The sequence below is a fragment of the Giraffa tippelskirchi genome, chromosome 7, assembly GCF_054371585.1.
Source record: "Giraffa tippelskirchi isolate mGirTip1 chromosome 7, T2T-mGirTip1v1.2.pri, whole genome shotgun sequence".
Classification (NCBI taxonomy): domain Eukaryota; kingdom Metazoa; phylum Chordata; class Mammalia; order Artiodactyla; family Giraffidae; genus Giraffa; species Giraffa tippelskirchi.
The window spans coordinates 121,249,281-121,270,059 of NC_137281.1; the positions used below are offsets into that span (position 1 = coordinate 121,249,281).

Here is a 20,779-nt window from a genome sequence, read left to right on the forward strand (position 1 = left end):
AAATAATAAACATGTTTTCTACTAGTGAACTTGCTAAATTAACAAGTTTTCTCTAAATCTTGGTGTAAAACTAGTGAAAAATGTAAGTTTCTGAAGAAGGCTGGTCACATTACATTCTGTTCCTTCTGGATTTAAAGGATGAAAACCAGAAAATATGTAGTTACTAAAATTAATACTTCACATACTTAAACTGCACCAGAGAAGCTGAGCTAAATGAAACAAAAAACAGTTCTAAGACTGAAGCAGATGTGGTACCCCAGACAGAGCTAATGGAAAAAAGCAATCCCTTCACAGAAAACCAAGAACTGAACATCTGCAGCGTATGAAGTAAAAGCTTGGGTTACTTGAGCCTTTGCAGGGAGCTTCCTAACCTGAACAAGTCCTGCTACTTTCAACTATTAATGGATACCCTCTTCAGAAATGCAATAGATACTCTGTGGAAATGGAAAAATTTCTTACTGATTAAAATTTACTCCAACTTCTTCAAGCTTAAAAAAAAAAAAGGTAGATACATAACGATTCCCAATCTTGTCAAAGAAAAAAAAAGTAACCACTAAGTTAGAAAAATAAAACAAAAGTTAAGTACATAAAAAAATTGGCTCTACCACAAGACAAAAAAGCAGACACCAAAACTCCCGAACTCCTCCAAATCTTCAAATCTTTCAAAAATATTTACTTTAGTACATACTTTTACATTTCTTTTTAAGGAGTATCTTTTTTATATTTCTGACAGAATTCAGATTTATGTTTTAATGAATAAAACACGTTTACAATAGTAATAAGCAGAATAATTGCCACCATTTATTCAATCACCCATCCAATATGTATAGAATACTTACAGTATGATAGGAATGATAATACAAAACTTATCTCTGATTCTTACCGCAACCCACCAAGGAGGTTTCCCTTTACAGGAACTGGGGGTGCTCAGGAGAGATGAAGGAACTTGCTCAGGAGCCCAAAGTGAGAGAGTGCAATCCCAACCCAGGTATGTTCTACCCCACTCTGTGATGTTTTTGTGATGCTACCAGGGTCTTCCAGCACTGGGTTCTTTTTATTATTTCATAAATACGCCAAAGCTTTTAGTTGTGGGTAGTCCTTCATAACCCATACATATGTATATAGCAGAGTAGCTTTTCTTCAATTTTATGTTGAGCAGAAACAACATGACTCAAAGACCCTCTGAGTAAAATGTCCATTACATCATTGTTATTTTCAGAAATCTTCTAGTGGAGTTAGGAAAAACATCAGGGATGACAGGAAGTATTAAATACATGAATTGTATACTGGTTCTAAGCAGTATCTTTTTAACAGATATGGTAAAAACCATCAAAGAGGGGGCAAGATAGGGCTCCATCTTTATCTGAAGGAAAGTATGTCCAAGAATGTTACAAGGGCAGGACCATTCCACCCACCTGTAGACAGGAAGATGAACCTCCAAATGCAAGGGGCTACCTTTCCAAAGCTAGATATAAAACCCTATAAAGATTACTAGCATAATTTGGCTGGTGAGAAGAAACACCAGCAATCATTTGTCACCATTAAAGAAAATAGTAAAATTACCCCATAACCCACAACCAAAAGAAATTATCAGTCCCACTACTGTGGACAAAAAAAAAAGGTTCCTTCGAAGAGTAAGAGAACTTTTCTTTTTATGCTTCTATAAGTTAATTTAAGTGAGACAAGCTAATTCTGCCACTAGTGAATCAAAGTAAAAATCACAATATTAATTCAAGAATGGCTTGTCTACCAAGTAAGAAATCTATAAGCAGGATTTTGCTACTATTCTCTAGTAGCAAGATCATTCCTAGGTAAAGGTAGAACCATGAACACAATATTTTTCCCATTTCTTTAACCCAGTTTCTGTTTTCTTCTTTCGTTTGTTTCTGGTGTGATAAAAATGCAACCATCTTCTCCTGCAACACTTATCCCAGCCAAAAATTCTCTTTACCAACTAACACCTCTCCCACCATCCCTCCTGGTGCTTCAGCAAATTGAAATAAAGACACCTGGCTCAAAGGATTGAAAATAATAAATAAATATATAAAAATGGAGTGGTCAACATTAATTTTCCAAGCTGGGATCTTTAATATGGCTATGATGTCAATTAAATATAAGAGCTATCACACAAAAACAAGTGACTAAACCGTGACTCTTGAAAAAGTACAACTACAGTCATATTTTTCTTATCTAATGCATGAATAAACTGAATCCTTCCATTTGACCTGGCAATAATTACAACAGAAAACTATGAGTCTGTATGTTGCTATAAACTTGTACTAATCCAAAGCAAATGAAGTATATGTAAACAGTGTGAGTAAGTGTATACACACACACACACACAGACACACATATAAATTTGCAAATAATTAAAGTAAATCTTTAGTTAGCTTTTTCTGCTTGCAGAATAATTTGAATTTGCTGCTAAATTTCAGGGTTAGTTAAAAATTTTAGAGATCAACAGCTCCACCGTGTAAAAATAACTTAGCAAATAAAAGCTTAGAAATAAAGGGTACCTGCTGTTGCTTGAAATCAGGCCTTTTTTTGATAAGATTATAAACAGTCACATATTTCATATATAGCACATAGGCCCTTTCCTCATCACGATCTAATCTGCTTTCTTCTGCAGTCTTGAAGATCTTCAGGGCACTCTGTACATAACTTAAAATTAGAGGAAAAAATAATTAAAACACTTGACATCTGGGAGGAAAAAGTCATGTATAAAGTCTACAGAGAATCTAAATACATTTCATAATTTAGACTGCATTACTTCAGAACTGATACAAAATTAGATATAAGTTTGGATACAACATGAAAATTTCCCTTATGCTACGATTAAATACTTACATTTCCTAAATTATTTGTATGTCACCAAACTGTTCAAAATGCACCTAAGACTAGTTTTAAAAGATTAACTACAAAAGGTAATCCTGAGGCAAATAGTCCTCCAGCATCCATATAATAGTCATACTCTACAATTAAAGAACAGAGCTGTATACTACTCGTGTTGAAGTAGGGGAGATAAAATAGTTACTATTTTAAAGTTAAATACTTTTCAATTCTCCTTACTCTTTTCTAATTAACGATGATGTAAAATTCTCCCCACCCAAGAAACTAGAGCCAGGAAAGAGGACATGAGTTTAATCTTTCAGAGTTTTCTACACAACAGCTAAATGATTCACTGTCCCTAAAAGGAAAGGAGATTTAAAGTCTAAAAACATGTCATCTTAAAACTCCACTTCAATAAAATAATTTGAGGATTCTATGGCATTCATTCTAAGGACATTTTCCTGATTTAACAGTCCTCAGAAAGCAAATTAATAAAACAAACACTTCTACAAAAGGAATTCATTCACTTACGACTAAAGTTTCACCAACCAAGTTATAGTACCAATGCTTATACACAATATGCTTTATCAATAATTTATTTCTACAAAGCAGTGCATCCTGTTTTCTGTATTTTTCAAACTATGCTCTAAGACTGAGACATGGATTAATGATGAAGTTGGTCAGGTGAAGGAATTAGAACACCACAGAAAGGAACAGGGGCCAAAGCAGTCTTTAAGACCAAAGGCAGTCCTACACAAGGACAATCTCAGTCAGTGTGTATGCCCTCTCAAGCATAGCACTGAAGTTCTAGAATAGAGGTAAATCAAACCAAAGCTTAGTAAGGAGATTCTCTAAGAGTTTAGGAGTGGGTGCAAGAGCCCTTAGGTTTTTCCCAATTTCTTTTCACTATGATGTATGTAAATCTCATGGGCCCATACGTACCAGATCTAGCTGAGATGGCTGCAATGCCTCTGTGAATCCAACGAACCAGCCACACATCCTAAAAGGATTCTAGCATCCGCTAGACTAGTACTATGACATTGTAAGAATGTGAGTTGTGGTGGTACATTTAGGAAGTTCTTCCAAGATACCACTTCCTGTGGGGTCAGGGTAGTCCTAGAGCTAAAGCAGACATTGCTAAAACAGATTTATCTATTTTAAGATTTGATGAAGCTCTCTGAGAAAGCTTCAAGGTGGTTTTATCCTTCCCACTATTTCCTATTTGAAAACTATTCCAAGCGAGTTTAACAGAGCTACTTTCTCTATCACCCCATCAACACCAACGTGGCTCAAGAAGTAGGCTAGTCACTCTCTCATTCTTCCTACCCCTTCCCCACCCAAAAATCTTTTTGAAAGTATCAGTTCATTCTAGAATTTTCTTTCCTGATCTTCTTTAAAGTTCTTACTATTCTGTCTTTATCCATGTTTTATTGATATTTTCTTCCCATCTTGTTTATTTCCTCTAGAAAATGACTTATAAAGGTGTCCCAGTGCAATCACAGGTTTAAGATGCCTCTTCACAGGTTCATTTAGAATCATACATATTATTTTTTAGAATCTTACATTTATCTCCAGTCACAGAACACGTGTTTTCCCCCAATTTCTAAAATCTGATTGCCTCAAGCGTAGGGTGTAAGGCTGGCAAGACCCACCTTTCTTTCTGAAACTCTCTCAACTCTGTAATAATATAGTTACATATGTCCAAATCGTCTCCTTCGTTGGTCAAAATAAATTCAGAAGAAAAGTTCCCCTACTGCCTCCTGTCCTTTACCGGAGATAAAACTATCAACAAGTTAACAATTTTAGTGATATCCCATTTTAAGCTAAATAACTTCCAGTAAATATCAAAATACCCAGACTTCTCCATCTCTACTATATTTTATCTAAGGGCAAATTCAGGAAGGTATCACCTCTAGCCTCTACTACAACATACAGTCGACTTCAACATAAACAGAACTCATGTCCTCAGAAACACAAAAAATAAATCATTATATTAAAAGTTCATGTCAAATTGGCACAAATACTGTGCTGAATACTGCATAAAAAAATACATATTTCTTCTTTTTTAATCAAAGAAAGACTATGCTAGAACTATATTTTATATGTGAGATACATAAGAATAAAAATGATCTTCAATTAAGTACGTTTATACTGTTGCAAAGACATTAACTGTGGCTGAATGAGGTTTGTAGAATCCTTGCAGACTCTACCTCTTAAACTTACGATGTGATGTATTTGTCCAGAGAACAGATAATATACACATTAGCAGAATATGTATGTATTTTGCCAAGATAAAATTAAGAACTTCTCTAACTCATCTAATAAAATGGAAATGAATTAAAAGTTAATAGCTATCCCCCACATTTCGTAAGGTTATTTTATATAACTTTGTTTATACAGAAGACCTAACTCAATATCTCTTTTTCAGGAAAGGAAAGAAATTCAAAGAGGATTTTTGCTTTCAGAAAAAAAAGATAAATTGTTTCCTTTCTTTAGACCATTTTGGCTTACCAAACACTTCATAGAACACTCTAATTTTCAATAGTAGATGATACCTGAATATGACTCAAACTAGCAAAGTATACATACTTCTTAGTGCTTATTTTCTCTGGTTTAACTTCTGTTTTCTTATTGAGGTCTTTTAGTGAAGAACTGAGGTAGAGTTCTTTAGGAACTGAAGCCACGGCAGGCATAATGAAAAATCTTTACTCTTCCACTTCCGCAGTGAATGGTGTACTTCATTAAAAGGAGTTCTTTTCTGAAACAAAATGAACACATATAATCCTAAATCCATCGACAGATGAATGGATGAAGAAGATATGGTACATATACACAATGGAATACTACTCAGCCATTAGAAGAATGAAACAATGCCATTTGTAGCAACATGAATGCAACTAGAGATTATACTAAGTGAAGTTAAGTCAGAAAGAGAAAGACAAATATCATATGATATCACTTATATGTGGAATCTAAAATATGGCACAATAGAACCCATCTAAAAAACAGAAACAGATTCACAGACATAAAGAGTAGACTTGCAGTTGGCGGGGGGGAAGGCACAGTAGAGAGGAGGGTCGGGGGAGAGGGATGGGCTAGGAGTTTGGGGTTGGTTGGTGCAAACTATTACATTTTGATAGATAAACAACAAGGTCCTAATGCATAGCACGGGGAACTAAATGCACTGTTCTGTGATAAACCATAATGGAAAATATATATAAAAAGAATGTATAATAAATATATGTGTAACTGAGTCACTTTGCTGTACAGCAGATTGGCACAACTGTAAATCAATTTATACTTCACTTAAAAAAGATAACTTTTTTCCTATCAGTTATTTCCACAATCTTAATGCTCTTCAGTCTATCAGTTTACTAGTATTAGATGAAAGTGAAAGTGAAGTCGCTCAGTCCTGTCCGACTCTTTGCGACCCCATTGACTGTAGCCTATCAGGCTCCTCAGTCCATGGAATTTTCCAGGCAAGAGTACTTGAGTGGGTTGCCATTTCCTTCTCCAGGGATCCTCCCGACCCAGGGATCGAACCCAGTTCTCCTGCAATGCGGGCAGACGCTTTACCGTCTGAGCCACCAGGGAATGGACATCAATGAACGCTGACTCCTATGATGCTGAGTAAGGTACAACTTAAGGGGGGGAAAGGCTTCTGCTCACCTATGTGAAACTCCAAAAGTACCCCAATTTGCTTTGATTCTAGTCACATTTTATATTAAATATTAACGCTTTCTCATTTCTTGATACTCATCCCTTTCAGCCTTGTGCCACTAATCCACTCTTATTCACCAAACCTAGCTATTTTTTCTCTAAAAGTCATTGTTCCATCTATACCATCTCTATGCATCTACAAACACAGATTTAATCAAGCACTTGAATTAGCAGTCTCAGATCTATGCATTTAGAAACAAAGATCTCATACATAACCATTTTCTACTCTGCCCCTCCCCCCACTGTGAGTTCTATGTCTAAACCTATCAGTGATAGGGGAGGAAAAGCTCTGAACCACACCATAACTCCCAAATGGGTTAATCAACATTAAATACATCCTTCTCCTTAGGTATCTAACTCATCAACAATGCATCATCAAAACAGCGAAGAGCATCCAATAAAGAAAGAATATGATAGTGATCCCTTGGATTTCCAGATAGTAACATTGAGTGTCTTACCTTATAAAAAACATAATGCTACATGTTAAATTCACAAAGGATATATAAGACATGGCCCCTGACCTCCCAGGATAAACAGTTTAACTGGAGAACATTCCCTAACCCGCTATGCTCAACACCTCCTCAATCTCTGCTTATCCCCCTAAAGCTGAGTGAAAAAGCATGAATACATACAACATGACACCTTTTGTATGAAGTTTTAAAACAAACTAAAACTAGCACACTAAGGCCAAGAAACTAAGTTTCCAGGAAGGTGCTTAAGGAAACGTGAGGCCTTAGTGATGCTACAACAGAAGGTGACAGAGGGCAAGGAATGTTGGAGCTTGGACTGTTCAGGAGGGCTTGAGGACAGAAGGGGCTTCCCTGGTAGCTCAGTTGGTAAAGAATTGCCTGCAATGTAGGAGACCCTGGTTCAATTTCTGGGTCAGGAAGCTTCCCTGGAGAAGGGATAGGCTACCAACTCCAGTATTCTTGGGCTTCCCTAGTGGCTCAGATGGTAAAGAATCTGCCTGCAATACAGGAGACCTGGATTTGATCCCTGGGTTGGGAAGATCCCCTGGAGGAGGGCATGGCAACCCCACTCTAGTATTCTTGCCTGGAGAATCCCCATGGACAGAGGAGCCTGGCTGGCTACAGTCCATAGAAGGTCACAAAGAGTCGGACACAACTGAGTGACTAAGCACAGCAGAGGACAGAAAGTTAAGGGTAACAAAACTTATCCTGACTTTTCTACTCCCACCTAGCTCAGCTAGGATTTTAAGCTTACTCAATCATAAGAAACATTTGCTCCCCCCGATACAGGCTAACTCTTGAAATATAATTTCCAAAAAGCCCAGTGATTTTTCACTGGCAACACTAAGTGTACTAAGATAAGGATTAATGCCAGAGATAGAGTAACTTGGCACCAGTCTGACAGTATCTGTTTTTCCAACTCTTTCCTTTTTCTGGGTCATAAGTATTAGTCGTCTAATCACAGAACACACATTCAAAGAGTCAGGTAGAGCCTATTTTGTCGATTCCTGACAATCAAGTTTCTTGGTTGGGAAAGAGAGCTATTTATTTGAACCTTCTAAGTTGAAGGTTGAGAATATGTCTCGGTCAAATCTGTTTTCTCATGATTACCTTAAAAGCTTGGCTCTTTGAAAGACAAAGAATATAAAGACTATACATGCTTCCTAGGCAACTTAAAATAATAAACCATTAGCTACTTCAAAGTTAAATTCAATTCTAACATTCACAGATATTCTACCATAGAAGACACTGTGCTCCCAGGAACTCAAAAATTATATGTGATCCATTTCCTCACAAAGTTTAAAAACTAATGTGAAAGAGAAAATTGTAAGCAGTGTTAATATAACATGTAACCATAAGTGTCAAACTATACAGTATAAATAATGTACAATAAGAAAAATTAAGAAGATCAAGTATAACTAGAGGAATCTTAGGAGGCATCAAGCAAGGGATTGCATTTATGTGAGTCTTGGTGAGAGGCTTTTTGATAGATGAGAAAAGAGTATGAGGAAAAAGTCAAAAAAGTAAAGAACATCTTTGGGAACTAGCCAGTATAGAGAATGAACAAGGATTTGCTAGTCAGTGAAGGCATGAAAAATAGTCTAAAAACAGATAAATGGAAGGCTGTGAATGTCATATTAAAGCATTTACTTTTTTTCTAAAGGTAACAGAGAGCCATAAGCAAGGATCTAAGAACAGTTATATGTTTCAAACTAACAGTACAAGGTTAGGCTATAAAAGACTAGAGATAAGGAAGACATTAGTTACCCATAATAATTAAGGAAAAATGATGGAAGGTCAGAACTAGGGCAGCAGAGATGCAATGGAGGAGGCAGATAAACATTAGAAACACCACAAAGGGGTCTCTTTCACTGAGACATATTCTTGACAGAACTTGACAACTGATTAGACACTCGGAGGCAAAGTACAGGGATAAGATTGTGACGACACCAAAGTTTTTAATGAGGGTTTCTAGGAGAAAGATTTTGCTTTTTTTAAGTTATCTTTTCTGTCCTTATTTGATTTTTGAGAACAGCTGAAATAAAGAACAACTTTCTCTGATGATGTCATCAGAGGATCACAGTTGGTTCCATTTTCATTCATTAAGTTAAAGTTATACTGTCAAATAGATGCCTAGTGTTAAAAACACATCCAGCATTGCCTTAATTTCTATTTCAGCCTCTACAATCACCTATATTTCTGGAGAAGTCAAAGCACAAGGTAAAGGGTATTTTTCCCTAATTGAATGAGAAAGCAAAGAAGAATATGAATCCAACTTAAATGCATGTAAACTTTAATGAATTATATTTTTGATAAGTCATTCTGCTGCAATTTGCCATTAAAGAAATTTCAAAAGAGAATGACATAAAATAACTCAAGGCCAGAGTAACTGAATGGACTTACAATTTCTTACTTTAGCTGCAACAGTAAAAACAAACCCACTGATACTTACAATAGGAATGTTCAATAACTGCTACTGCTGCTAAGTCGCTTCAGTTGCGTCCGATTCTGTGCAACCCCATAGACGGCAGCCCACCAGGCTGCCCCGTCCCTGGGATTCTCCAGGCAAGAATACTGGAGTGGGTTGCCATTTCCTTCTCCAGTGCATGAAAGTGAAAAGTGAAAGTGAAGTCGCTCAGTCGTGTCTGACTCTTAGCGACCCCGTGGACTGCAGCCTACCAGGCTCCTCCGTCCATGGGATTTTCCAGGCAAGAGTACTGGAGTGGGGTGCCATTGCCTTCTCCGGTTCAATAACTACAGAACTCAAATAATTTTAAAAGCTGCTTGTTTAGTTCTAGAACTAAATACAACATATTACCCAAGAAAACTATGTACACTTCAAAAAAGATTTTAAGTACAAAAAAATGAAATAAATATATGTAAGAAAAAAGGTCTTCTAAAACAAAAAATAAATGCTTAAGATGTGTAAACCTGACAAAGATTAAGGACTCCAGCTTAATCAAACAGCAATGCTCCAAAAATGAAAACCAGGCAGTACTGAAAATGAGTTGATAATAGGGAGAAAATGGAAGGCGTATATACCCCTGTTCTTTCCTTTTGACATCTTTCTGACCCTTCCAAAGAGAATTAGAGATTAGATGACTTGAACCACAGAGTAAAGACTAAAAAGTAAAAAAAGTAACAACTGAGGTATCTGGTCATTCAGACTGGTCAAGATACCTGAACTAGGGCTTCACACCAGTTACTGCCAAGGTTGCTGGCAAGACTGAAAGGAAAGTGAAGTCTGTCTTCGTTGGTCATCCATCATCTCATCTCCCCCCATCTCTGGCCTTCAGACAGCAATAGTAATCACGAGACATCACCTGACTCTCTTAAATTTCATATAATCCATCCAACACCCTTCCAGTTAAAATGCCCAGACAAGTGAGTACTGACGAAATAATCTGTTTCAAAGCAATACTTGAGGGCTGAACTCTTTCAAGAATTAAATCACTGCTAAAAAACAAAACAAAACTTTAGTACTGTCTGAGTATTTATTGTGTGTCCAGTGACAAGCACAGTGTTTTAAAAAATCAATTTAGGAGGTCACAATCATCGTTAAAAAACAAACAAACAAACCAAATCCTAAAGAGAAAATATCAGAGCATGTCACACATAATAAGGTTAAGAACTGTTTCACGAAATTTTAGTTTAGGCTATGTGTACCTGTGTATGCACCTATAGAGCACTGGGTAGAAACATGAAATGTATTTCTTACTATAGGTTACAACTGAAAAAGCGAAGAAGTCCTGCAGAGCAATGCTATACTCCAAGTGTGGTCTACAGACCAGTGCTGGTTGAGGAATTGCTGGTTACCAGTCTGTGATAAAATAAGCTTATAACAGAATGTAAACCAATTAAGCGCGCTGAATTTTTCATAGTAGCAAGACTTTCTTTAGGAGGAAAGCAGTGTACTCATTTATATTCTAGTACAAGCTGCAAGCCTGTAACAGAGACTGGCTACTTTGAGTAACTGCTCTAGGGGGACAGAGAATACCACAGGGCTTCTGGTCACAAATATCTTAGTCTAGTTACCAAGACCAAACTAATACTCATTAAATAATAAGCCAACAACTAATTCCTACAATATACATTTATATATATATATATATATATATATAAATGCACAAATACATTAACTCCATTCATTGGGAAGTAAAAAGGAGGGAAAAATTCAGTGTAACTTGGGGCGAGGGGGGAGATTCTTCCAGCCCAGACTGTACTCTTTGTGCTGATCCTTCGTCCTTCAAAAACCAATTTAAGGGAAGTCCCTGGAAGTCCAGTGGTTAAGATTCTACACTTCCAGTGCAGGGGGCACAAGTTCGATCCCTACTTAGGGAACTAAGATCCCACATGCCACAAGGTGCAGCCAAAACAACAATAACAACAACTTAAGTTTCACCTCTTCCATCCTTGATGGTCCCAGACCTGGAGTTTATTTCTTGGTCTAAATCCTATACTATTTGTTATCTATGTCATTCCTTCAGTACAGAATTTGGACCAGATGACAAGTGTGACTACACTTTAAGTTACTCATACCTCATAAGCATGCAGTATCATGATGCTGTGATAAAAGACAGCCACCTGCCCTAAGGATAGGACTTAGCTATGAATAGAGTCAGAAAGAAGGGCATACAGAAGAGGAAATCAACACAAAGACACAAAAAGAGGAATCAGGATAGGAAAGTAGTGAGAAAAATAAAGAATATAATAGGGATTATTAGGAAATAATCAATTAGATCAAGGAATTACACTTACTCATCTTTACAAGTCATTACTCTAACATGCTAGATCTCTAACAACTACTTCAGTAGTCCTTAGAGTCAACCCTTAATAACTGCTGGCTAGCAATAATAAATTCTACTAGGTAAAGCAACAGAGTTACATGATGGAGGACTTTTGAAGCCACCCAAAATTATCTATATTTAATTTATCACACAGTAAGAAGCCAGACGTTCCTTGAAAGGAAAATAGTACTTCTGGGCAGGTCAAAGTGGGGTATGTAGGACAGATTTGAAGGAAACAGAAACAAGGGAATGATACTTGAGAACAGAATAAGTAGCAGGCCATGGAAAAAAGAACATAAAAAGGTAGAAACATGCTTTGACTGAAACAATATTTTCTCTCTTAAGTGTACACACACACACACACACACACACACACACACACTTTCAAACCCTGAGAAATGGGAACAATGGTAGTGCTGTTAACAAAAAAAAAGGAATATTGTAGTTTAAAAAACTGACCAGTTTACAGCAGCATTTCTCAACTTGGGCACTACTCACATGTTGGCTGAATAATTCTTTGCCGTGGGGCTGCCCTACACATTGCAGTAGGTTTAGCAGCATCCCTGGCCTCTACCCACTAGATGCCAGTAGTATCCACATTTCTCCGGTTGTGACAACCAAAAATGTTTCCTGACTGACAAATGTCCGGGACCAGGCTAGGGGAGAAGGGGATGCAAAATTAACCCCATATAAGAACCACTGATTTACAAAAAAAATTTGAACAAGTATATGAAAAAGAAATAACATCTAAAAAAAGATGTCCTGATAGAGATGTAAATACATAATTAGATATCAAGTTTGCAGAAAGACCAAATAGATATTAAATCAACTATTAAGGCATTAATGTTAACTTTTATAATCCCTGTTGTTTTGGGAGATAACAAAGTACTGACATTGAAATCATAGGTTATCTAGGATAGTTTAAATAATTCTATTCTCTTCACTTTTATGTGTATTTTAAAACTTCTAAAATAGTTTAAAAAACATAAACATCATTCACACTAGTAACTAATATCAGGAGAATGAATCACTAAGGAAATGAGATCTTGTTTCTCTACAGCTGACAAGATACCTGAAGAGCTTGAACTTGGAGAATTCCAAAGTTACAAAGTTCTTACACTGCTAAAAAGAAAAACAGAGTAAAATAACTAGCCTTAGTTCTGAAGAGTGACTAAAAACTGGCTTCAATTTGGTAAACATTTAGAATACAAAGTGCAGGGCTGGCGGCTAAAGAGAATACAAAGAATACACCTCCTAATGTAGTTTCTACCTCTTAAGATGAAAGATAAGTACACAATGGTAATACAAAGCAACATACCCTAATGTAGGCACTAACATACCATGCCAAATTTTTTGGTTTTATTAAGAAGGATCATTCCTAGAAAAAAGACACAGGTAACTGTTTTACACAATAAATAGGTGTCTCTACATATGTAACCTTACTCCATTTCTTATCTCTTCTCCCTCTTTATCTCTTCAATTTTTCTTCGCAGATGCCAAATGGATGAGCTGGGAACCCAACTGTACTTAGTAAGTACCAGAAAAAAAGCTATGGTTTGCAACCCTAGCTGTGTATTAGAATCACCCACAGAACTTGAAAAAAATACTGATGCCCAGAATCCATTCCTAAATAGTTCAATTAGAATCTGAGTGAGATTTGAACATAAGAATTTTTATAAAGCTCCTCAGGTTAATTCTAACATACACTCAAGACAGGGAACCATGAGCACAAAGAATGGATATAAGTATATTACTAGAAGCAATAAGACAGTCTGAAGATGACAGTTAGTGTTCAGCTGAAATCAATATCTTAAGTTATATCATTCCCAACCTACCAAAAATTATGAGAAATCATTTTTATCTTTAATATTTTATAATTAAGAAACTAAAATAAAACCTCCAGGATTCCTATACCCACAGCTTTTCAATCTGTTTTGAAATTGATATTATAATGTATAATAATTTCATTTCATGACATTAGAAAGACATCAGGACAAATATCATATGATATCACTTACATGTGGAATCTAAAATAATGATATAGATGAACTTATTTACAAAACAGAAATAGACTCATAGACACAGAAAACAAGCTTATGTTCACCAAAGGGGAAAGGGAGTAGGGAGGGATAAATTTGGAATTAACAGACACACACTACTAGTAAAATGAATAAACAATGAAGACCTACTGTTTAGCACAGGAAACTATACTCTATATCTTATAATATCCTATAATGCCAAAGACTCTGAAAAAGAATATATATACATATATGACTGAAGCACCTTACTGTACACCTAAAACATTGTAAATCAACTATACTTCAATTTAAAAAAAGACATGCAGGTTCACATCATTATTGACACATTTCAGAGAATTTAGTATCATGAAAGACTAAACTGTAATGTGTTAGAAGAGACAAAGTTTAGCTCTCTCAACACTAACTTTATTCACTATACATGAGTATTGTTACTTGAATTAGTATGGTTATAAATATGTAATTCCAAAATAAGTTTAATATAACATTTCATCATTTACTAATAAACTCTATATTATGAAAGTACTATAAGTCTTAGTCTCATTTCCACTTACTATCATATGACTCTAGGCAAATTCCTTAAATCCTCCAATGCCACCAATGCCATTGCTCAGTTAATTTTCATCTGCAAAATGGAAATAATCCATCTGCTTCTATAAAATTTTCAAAGGTATCAAATGAAAAAATTTTACAAAAAGTACTCTGAAAATTATAATGTGCCATGAGATGGCTAAAAAAAATCAGAAGGGTAACTTACTCTGCATCTACTATTATATCTAAATATTAGTCTAACATAACCTTGTCAACAAAATTATGGTTCGCTAAAGATGGCCACAAATTATTATCAGCACTGGTTCCTTCAAAAGTCTATTATCTGGTGGAGGGAGGACTCTAACTGCTCTAATGAATAGAGAATGTTGGAAGTAATGCTGTGCCAATTTCTGGGTCCAGGCTTTAAAAGATTTTAAGAGAAAGCTTCCACTTCCTTCAAACACTTGCTCTTGGAACTCAGCCTCCATGCTGTGCTATGCCCAAGACACATGAAGAGGCTATATTGCAGGCACTCCAGTTGACATCTCAGCTGAACCCTCAGCCAACATCAACTGCCATCCATGGGAATGAGCCATCCTGGATGTTCTGCCCAGCCGTTTTCAGATGACTCCAATCCTAGCTGGATATCTGACTACAAATATAAGAAACCCTCACCGAGAAGCAACCAGCTGAATCCAGCTGGCCCAAAGAAACATGAGATAATAAACTGTAGCTTTAAGCTACTTTGTTTTAGAGTGAAGTGTTATATAGCAATAGGCAACTGGGACAATAACCAAGATTAAAACAAAAAAGACTCAATAATGTTTAACTTATTAGCACCTCATATCTAATGAACAGTTTTTCCCTTTCATCTCTACAAAAATAGTATATTTTCATGTTCATAATAAAATATAATGTTCATAATAAAATGCCAGACATTTTATGGAAAAAAATCTGATGTACTGACTCTTCTACTTTACAAAAGCCATCCTGGTTCTTTCCTATTATGTTCATACTAATAAACAAAAAACTATAACAACTGACAAAGTTCAAGTAAATATATTAAAAAATTAAATTCTAGAAAGACATCCTTAAAATATTTTTGTTTTTCTCAAGCATTGTTTTCTCAAAAACTACAATGCATACCTATGTGCAATTAATATGTATTTATGTCATTAGTGACAGGTTGTTGTGTCCTTACTATCTAATTTAAAAGATGCACCTAATGTGTCACAAGTGGAGAAGGCAATGGCACCCCATTCCAGTACTCTACCTGGTAAATCCCATGGACAGAGGAGCCTGGTAGGCTGCATTCCATGGGGTTGCTAAGAGTTGGACACGACTGAACGACTTCACTTTCACTTTTCACCTTCATGCATTGGCGAAGGAAATGGCAACCCACTCCAGTGTTCTTGCCTGGAGAATCCCAGGGACGGCGGAGCCTGGTGGGCTGCCGTCTATGGGGTCGCACAGAGTCGGACACGACTGAAGCGACTTAGCAGCAGCAGCAATGTGTCACAAGAAATGGAATATGTATTTCAACATGTTAGAAACGTAACACAACCTACAGGAAACCTTTCAGACAGATTAGATCAGTATTCTGGAATCATGAGAAACGATCTAAATCCATCATGAAAGACATTCAACAATGAATCTTAAACAGAATCTGTTAAAATGCAAAACTGCTTACATAGCAAAGCCGCAGAAAAAGCCTACAAGAGGAACACTTCCCTAACAAAGACCACTGGGCATTTTTCATGACTGCAGTATAAAGTATACAAAAATTAGGATGTTTGCAGATTTAGAGAGAGTAAAATCTTTATTTCGGCATCCCTTATAGTTGAAACCCTCAGGGCTCTTAACAAGTATTAAATTTCTTAGATTCTGCAACACCTCTGTCTTCAGGTAAATATTTTGTTAGTGATTAAGAGACTTGTTTCAAGGTCACAAAATGAACTGGAGGCAAGAAATAAACCGAAAAGTGTGGCCTGCAGCTTTAGGTATAAATTCAGGGTTCTAATAATTTCCAAGGTGGAGTGGAGGTGAAATTAACTTATCCCACAACTCCAGGAGAGAGGGCACATTTTAGGAAAGAAAAGCTTTTATTTGGGGAAAGTCACAGTTTTAACTCTGATGCGCTCATAGCTTCTTTAAACGCATATTTGAACTTCACTAAAAGCAAGTTTGACTGGATCAGAAGACGGACTGAAAAACACTCTGAGAGGTTGTATTAAGGCCTGGGGATGCAGCTCGACAGCAAGCAAATCAGAGAACGGAGGCAAGAGGAAGGAGGTCAAAGTCGGTCTGACTGTCCAAGAAGATGGAAGAATGGTCAAGGCCACCTTCTGAGACCGGAAAACCTGAGCCTACGCGGAACTCGCTGGGCAACCCGAGGTGGACAGCAGGAAAGACTCGAGGTTGGGCCCTTCCTCCAAAAGCCGACTGTCCCACCCCTCTCCGAGGACAGAGCTTGTCTCCCGGGTGATCAGCAGCTGGTGTAAGGTAAGGGGCTTCGCTGCGGTCGGATTCACAAGGATCAAAGGCCAGGACCCAGCCCCGCACTCACCTTGGAACTCGGTGCAGTTCACTAACGCCAGCCTCCTCGCCAAAGGCCCATCTCCCACCAACTCGAGGAAGAATCGCTATCCGGACGGAAGCCAGCCCAGCTCATCCCCGATTCCCAATTTGCACTGCGTTGCGACGCGTCGCGTATGTGACGTCACGTTGCGCGCGCGCGCCCTTGACTATTTGTTCCTCCCGTGTTCCCTCTCTGAGTGTGGCAGCTTCGCCTGAGGGCGGAGGAGGACTAAGGAGGACGGTTTGGCTGGACGGTCTGGGTAGCGCCCAGGCTACGCTTAGTTGGGGCGAGCTTGTCCGCCCGTCCCCTGCGCCCTGCATTTCTCAGTCTTAGTTCTGTCACCCTGCTGTAACTCTCATCCTGGGCCTTGCAGCGGAGGAGGCAGGGCAGCCCTTAACGCTACGCTTCCTTCTCTTCAAATTGGAGGTTTAAGGCTGACTAGAAAGGGGATGTGAATCTCAGATTTTGACCAAAAGTTTAACATTCTCCGAAGCCACGCCTCTGGTAAGAGAAGAATGGATACGGTTCTAAAGCATATTAGATATGCGCATACACAGTTAAAAGCCCAGTCTTACAAAAACAAAACGAGCGGTCCGAACTTTGTCGTGACGTGATTCTTTATAGGTGATTGGATGCTCCGATTATCTGTAAACATAAAGTAGCTTGGATGGAGTGATAGGCCATGGTCACTTAAGTCCTCAGGGACAATCCACGTGTCTCATGAATGGAACAGCTGGAAGGTGAGGTCTAGTAAGTGCGTTAAGTAAAAGGGTGTGCCAAATAGGTGTTCAATAAATTCGTAATGAATAAATGAAAGCAACTAGTCCAATAGTGTTTCACACCTAGTAGTCTTTCCATTGGGCTTCCCAGGTGGCTCAGTGGTCTGCTTGCCAATGCAGGAGATCTAAGTTTGGTGCCCTGGTCAGGAAGATCCCCTGCAGGAGGAAATGGCAACCCACTCCAGTATTATTTCCTGGAAAATTCCATGGACAGACGAACCTGGTGGCCTACAGACCATGAGATCACAAAAAGTTGGACACCACTTAGAGACTGAGCGTACACAAAAACACAGTCTTTCCATTAATGTTAATTTCTTTTCCTTTGCAGTGAAAAATACCTGCAAAAATACAGTGCTTCTTTTATATCAAAGGTATACACTGTTTTGGAGAAGGCAATGGCACCCCACTCCAGTACTCTTGCCTGGAAAATCCCATGGACGGAGGAGCCTGGTAGGCTGCAGTCCATGGGGTCGCTAAGAGTTGGACACGACTGAGCGACTTCACTTTAACTTTTCCCTTTCATGCACTGGAGAAGGAAATGGCAACCCACTCCAGTGTTCTTGCCTGGAGAATCCCAGGGACGGTGGAGCCTGGTGGGCTGCCGTCTATGGGGTCACACAGAGTCGGACATGACTGAAGTGACTTGGCAGCATACACTGTTTTCCCAAAAGATTAAAATTGATATAATATTAGCTATACTTTATTACTAGAGACTACTAACTAGGACGCCTTAGCAAATTTTTCATAACTGAGGGGGAAAATAGCATATACCTTTGAGAGTGGACCTTAAAAAAGTAAATCAGTTGTTGGTTGTTTGGTTTTTGGAGGCCAGGGTAGGGTGGGGAGCATCTGTTGAGCATTTTGATGATTTGAGTATGCTAATAATCCAGAGTTGAGTTCAGGAGTAGGAACCAAACAAAGATAGAGGAAGAATTTGGATTTCGCTGAAGACGAAAGGGAGACAGAGGACCTAGGAATGTAAGGTGATGAAGAAAGGGAGATGCCCATAAGAATGAAACAACCAATGAAAAGAGTCCCCTATGGTGAGATGACAGATTTTAAAATAGGACTCGAACATTCACCTAAAGTCATTTTTGCTGCTCTGATTTAGTTGTCCCAATCCTGACCCCACTCTTCCAGTAAGCAGAATTCCCCAACTTCCCTAAAACATCAGTCAAGTTTGCTAAAATGCAAGTCATTTGCTTGAGTTCCCACATGTGGGTCAACAGGAGGGGGAGAGAAACAATGCATAAGATGACAAGATGATTCCAAAACTGAACTGAGTTGATGAAAGCAGAAAGAAACGAGAACATTCCTGGGAAACTCCGAGAAATCTGGGGACAGGCTCTGGACTTTTAAAACTTAGTGGAACAAGAGTTCTTAAGGAGCAGGGTTACCTAGATGAAACTATGCTTACTAAATGGAATTATAAACCCTAACTCCTATTCAAATGTGTACTGTAACAAACCAGACAGCAGTATCTGTGGTGCCCAGGATCTAAGCAATTGTCACTAGCTGTCTAGAAGACATAGCCGGTATTTAACCATAGCTCTGATTCCCAGACCATCTAGCAAAAAGCAGCAGTCCAAAATGTACTGAACCTGACTCATCCTCCATCCATTCAAGAGGTATCTACTGAATATATGTACTATGCCAAGGATTATTTTATTTTATTTATAGTGTTTCTTTTTTTATTTTTATTTATTTCTCTTTAGTTTTGGCTGTGCTGGGTTTTTGTTGCTGTGGGGGCTTTTCTCTATTTGCTATGTACGTGCTTCTCACTGCAATGGTTTCTCTTGTTGTGGAGCACAGGCTCTAGGGCATGCAGTCTTCAGTAGTTGCAGCATGTGGGCTTAGTAGTTTTGGCTCCTGGGCTCTAGAGCACAAGCAATAGTTTTGGTGCACAGGCGCAGTTGCTCTGCGGCATGTGGGATCTTCCCAGATCAGAGATTGAACCCATGTCTCCTGTATTGACAGGTAGATTTCCTTACCACTGAGCCACCAGAGAAGCCCCAGGGATTGTTCTAGACTTAGGTTATAAAGTCTCGCTTCAACACAGAGCTGACTTAACATTCAGGTAGGTGAGACATATGATAAGCAAATATGTATACAACTGACCCTTGAACAACGTAAGTTTGAACTGCCCAGGTCCACTTAAATGTGAATTTTTTTCAGTAATAAATACTACAGTAGTACACAATCTGAGGTTGATCAAATCTGCAATTGTGGAAGTGAACTAGATCCAGAGGAACCTGGGATTCAGGTGCTCGACTATAAGTTATACTCAATTCTTCAATTCTGCAGAGGCTTGGTGCCCTTGGTCCCTATGTTGTTCAAGGGTCAAATGTATACTGTGTTAGGTATTGTTAAGTGCTAAAATGAAAATTAAAATTGGGTAAGGGGCCAGCAAAGACAATGGTATTTTTGATGAGATAGTCAGGGAAGAGCTCTCTGGCAAAGTGACATTTCCACAGAGCATTTAGTGAAAAGAGGGAGCATGCAGTGGATACTTGTGCAGGAGAGCATCCAGGCAATGGGAGCAGTACCAGTGAAGGTAGTGAGGCAGGAAAAGGTGAGTGTGCAGGAGGGACAGCAAGGAGGACAGTGTGGCTGGAATAGAGTGAGTGAGTTGGATCCTGATAGGAGATGATCTCAGAGGGGTGGGGGGGAGAATAGAGCACAGTTTATATAGGCCTTGTAGGTCAATAAAACATGCTTATCCCAAAATAACATAAGAAGTGAACCACAAGTTAATATTTTATGAGAAAATGTAGCTTTCATATGTATGAGAAAATGTACATTATGCACGGATGTTCATCTCAATTGTCTTTTAGTCAAAGCATGCATGTCCTATAATTTTTTTTATTAATCTCTTATTCTTTTCTATTCATAGTTTTTATTTTCTAAAATCATAATGATCATCACCTTGGAGGTGTTGCATGGCTCATCAGATATTTTATCTCTAGGGGATGCGTCACCAGAAAAGTGGTGACAAGTCTTAACTATTCTCCTGGATATCAACTTCAAAGGTCATGTATTCACCACCCTT

At 38.0% G+C, this 20,779-nt stretch overlaps 1 protein-coding gene across 10 annotated transcripts in view; it reads right to left on the bottom strand.

The window, feature by feature from the left end:
* The window catches only part of USP8 (ubiquitin specific peptidase 8), a 92,354-nt gene extending 75,289 nt beyond the window's left edge, over positions 1-17,065 (bottom strand). For 9 of the 10 annotated variants that reach the window (XR_014059109.1, XR_014059108.1, XM_081508306.1 and 6 more), the window contains exons 1-3: positions 16,940-17,065; positions 5,419-5,587; positions 2,517-2,661 (exon numbers count right to left, since the gene is read on the bottom strand). Coding sequence is in view for 6 of the 10 variants with exons in the window: in XM_081508304.1 (XP_081364430.1) it covers positions 2,517-2,661; positions 5,419-5,522 (249 nt within the window). In the remaining 4 variants the exon portion in view is untranslated. Of the gene's footprint in view, positions 1-2,516; positions 2,662-5,418; positions 5,614-16,904 lie in introns of all 10 variants that reach the window. The other variant, XM_081508301.1, reaches the window with a different exon arrangement.
* Positions 17,066-20,779: the final 3,714 nt, after the last annotated feature.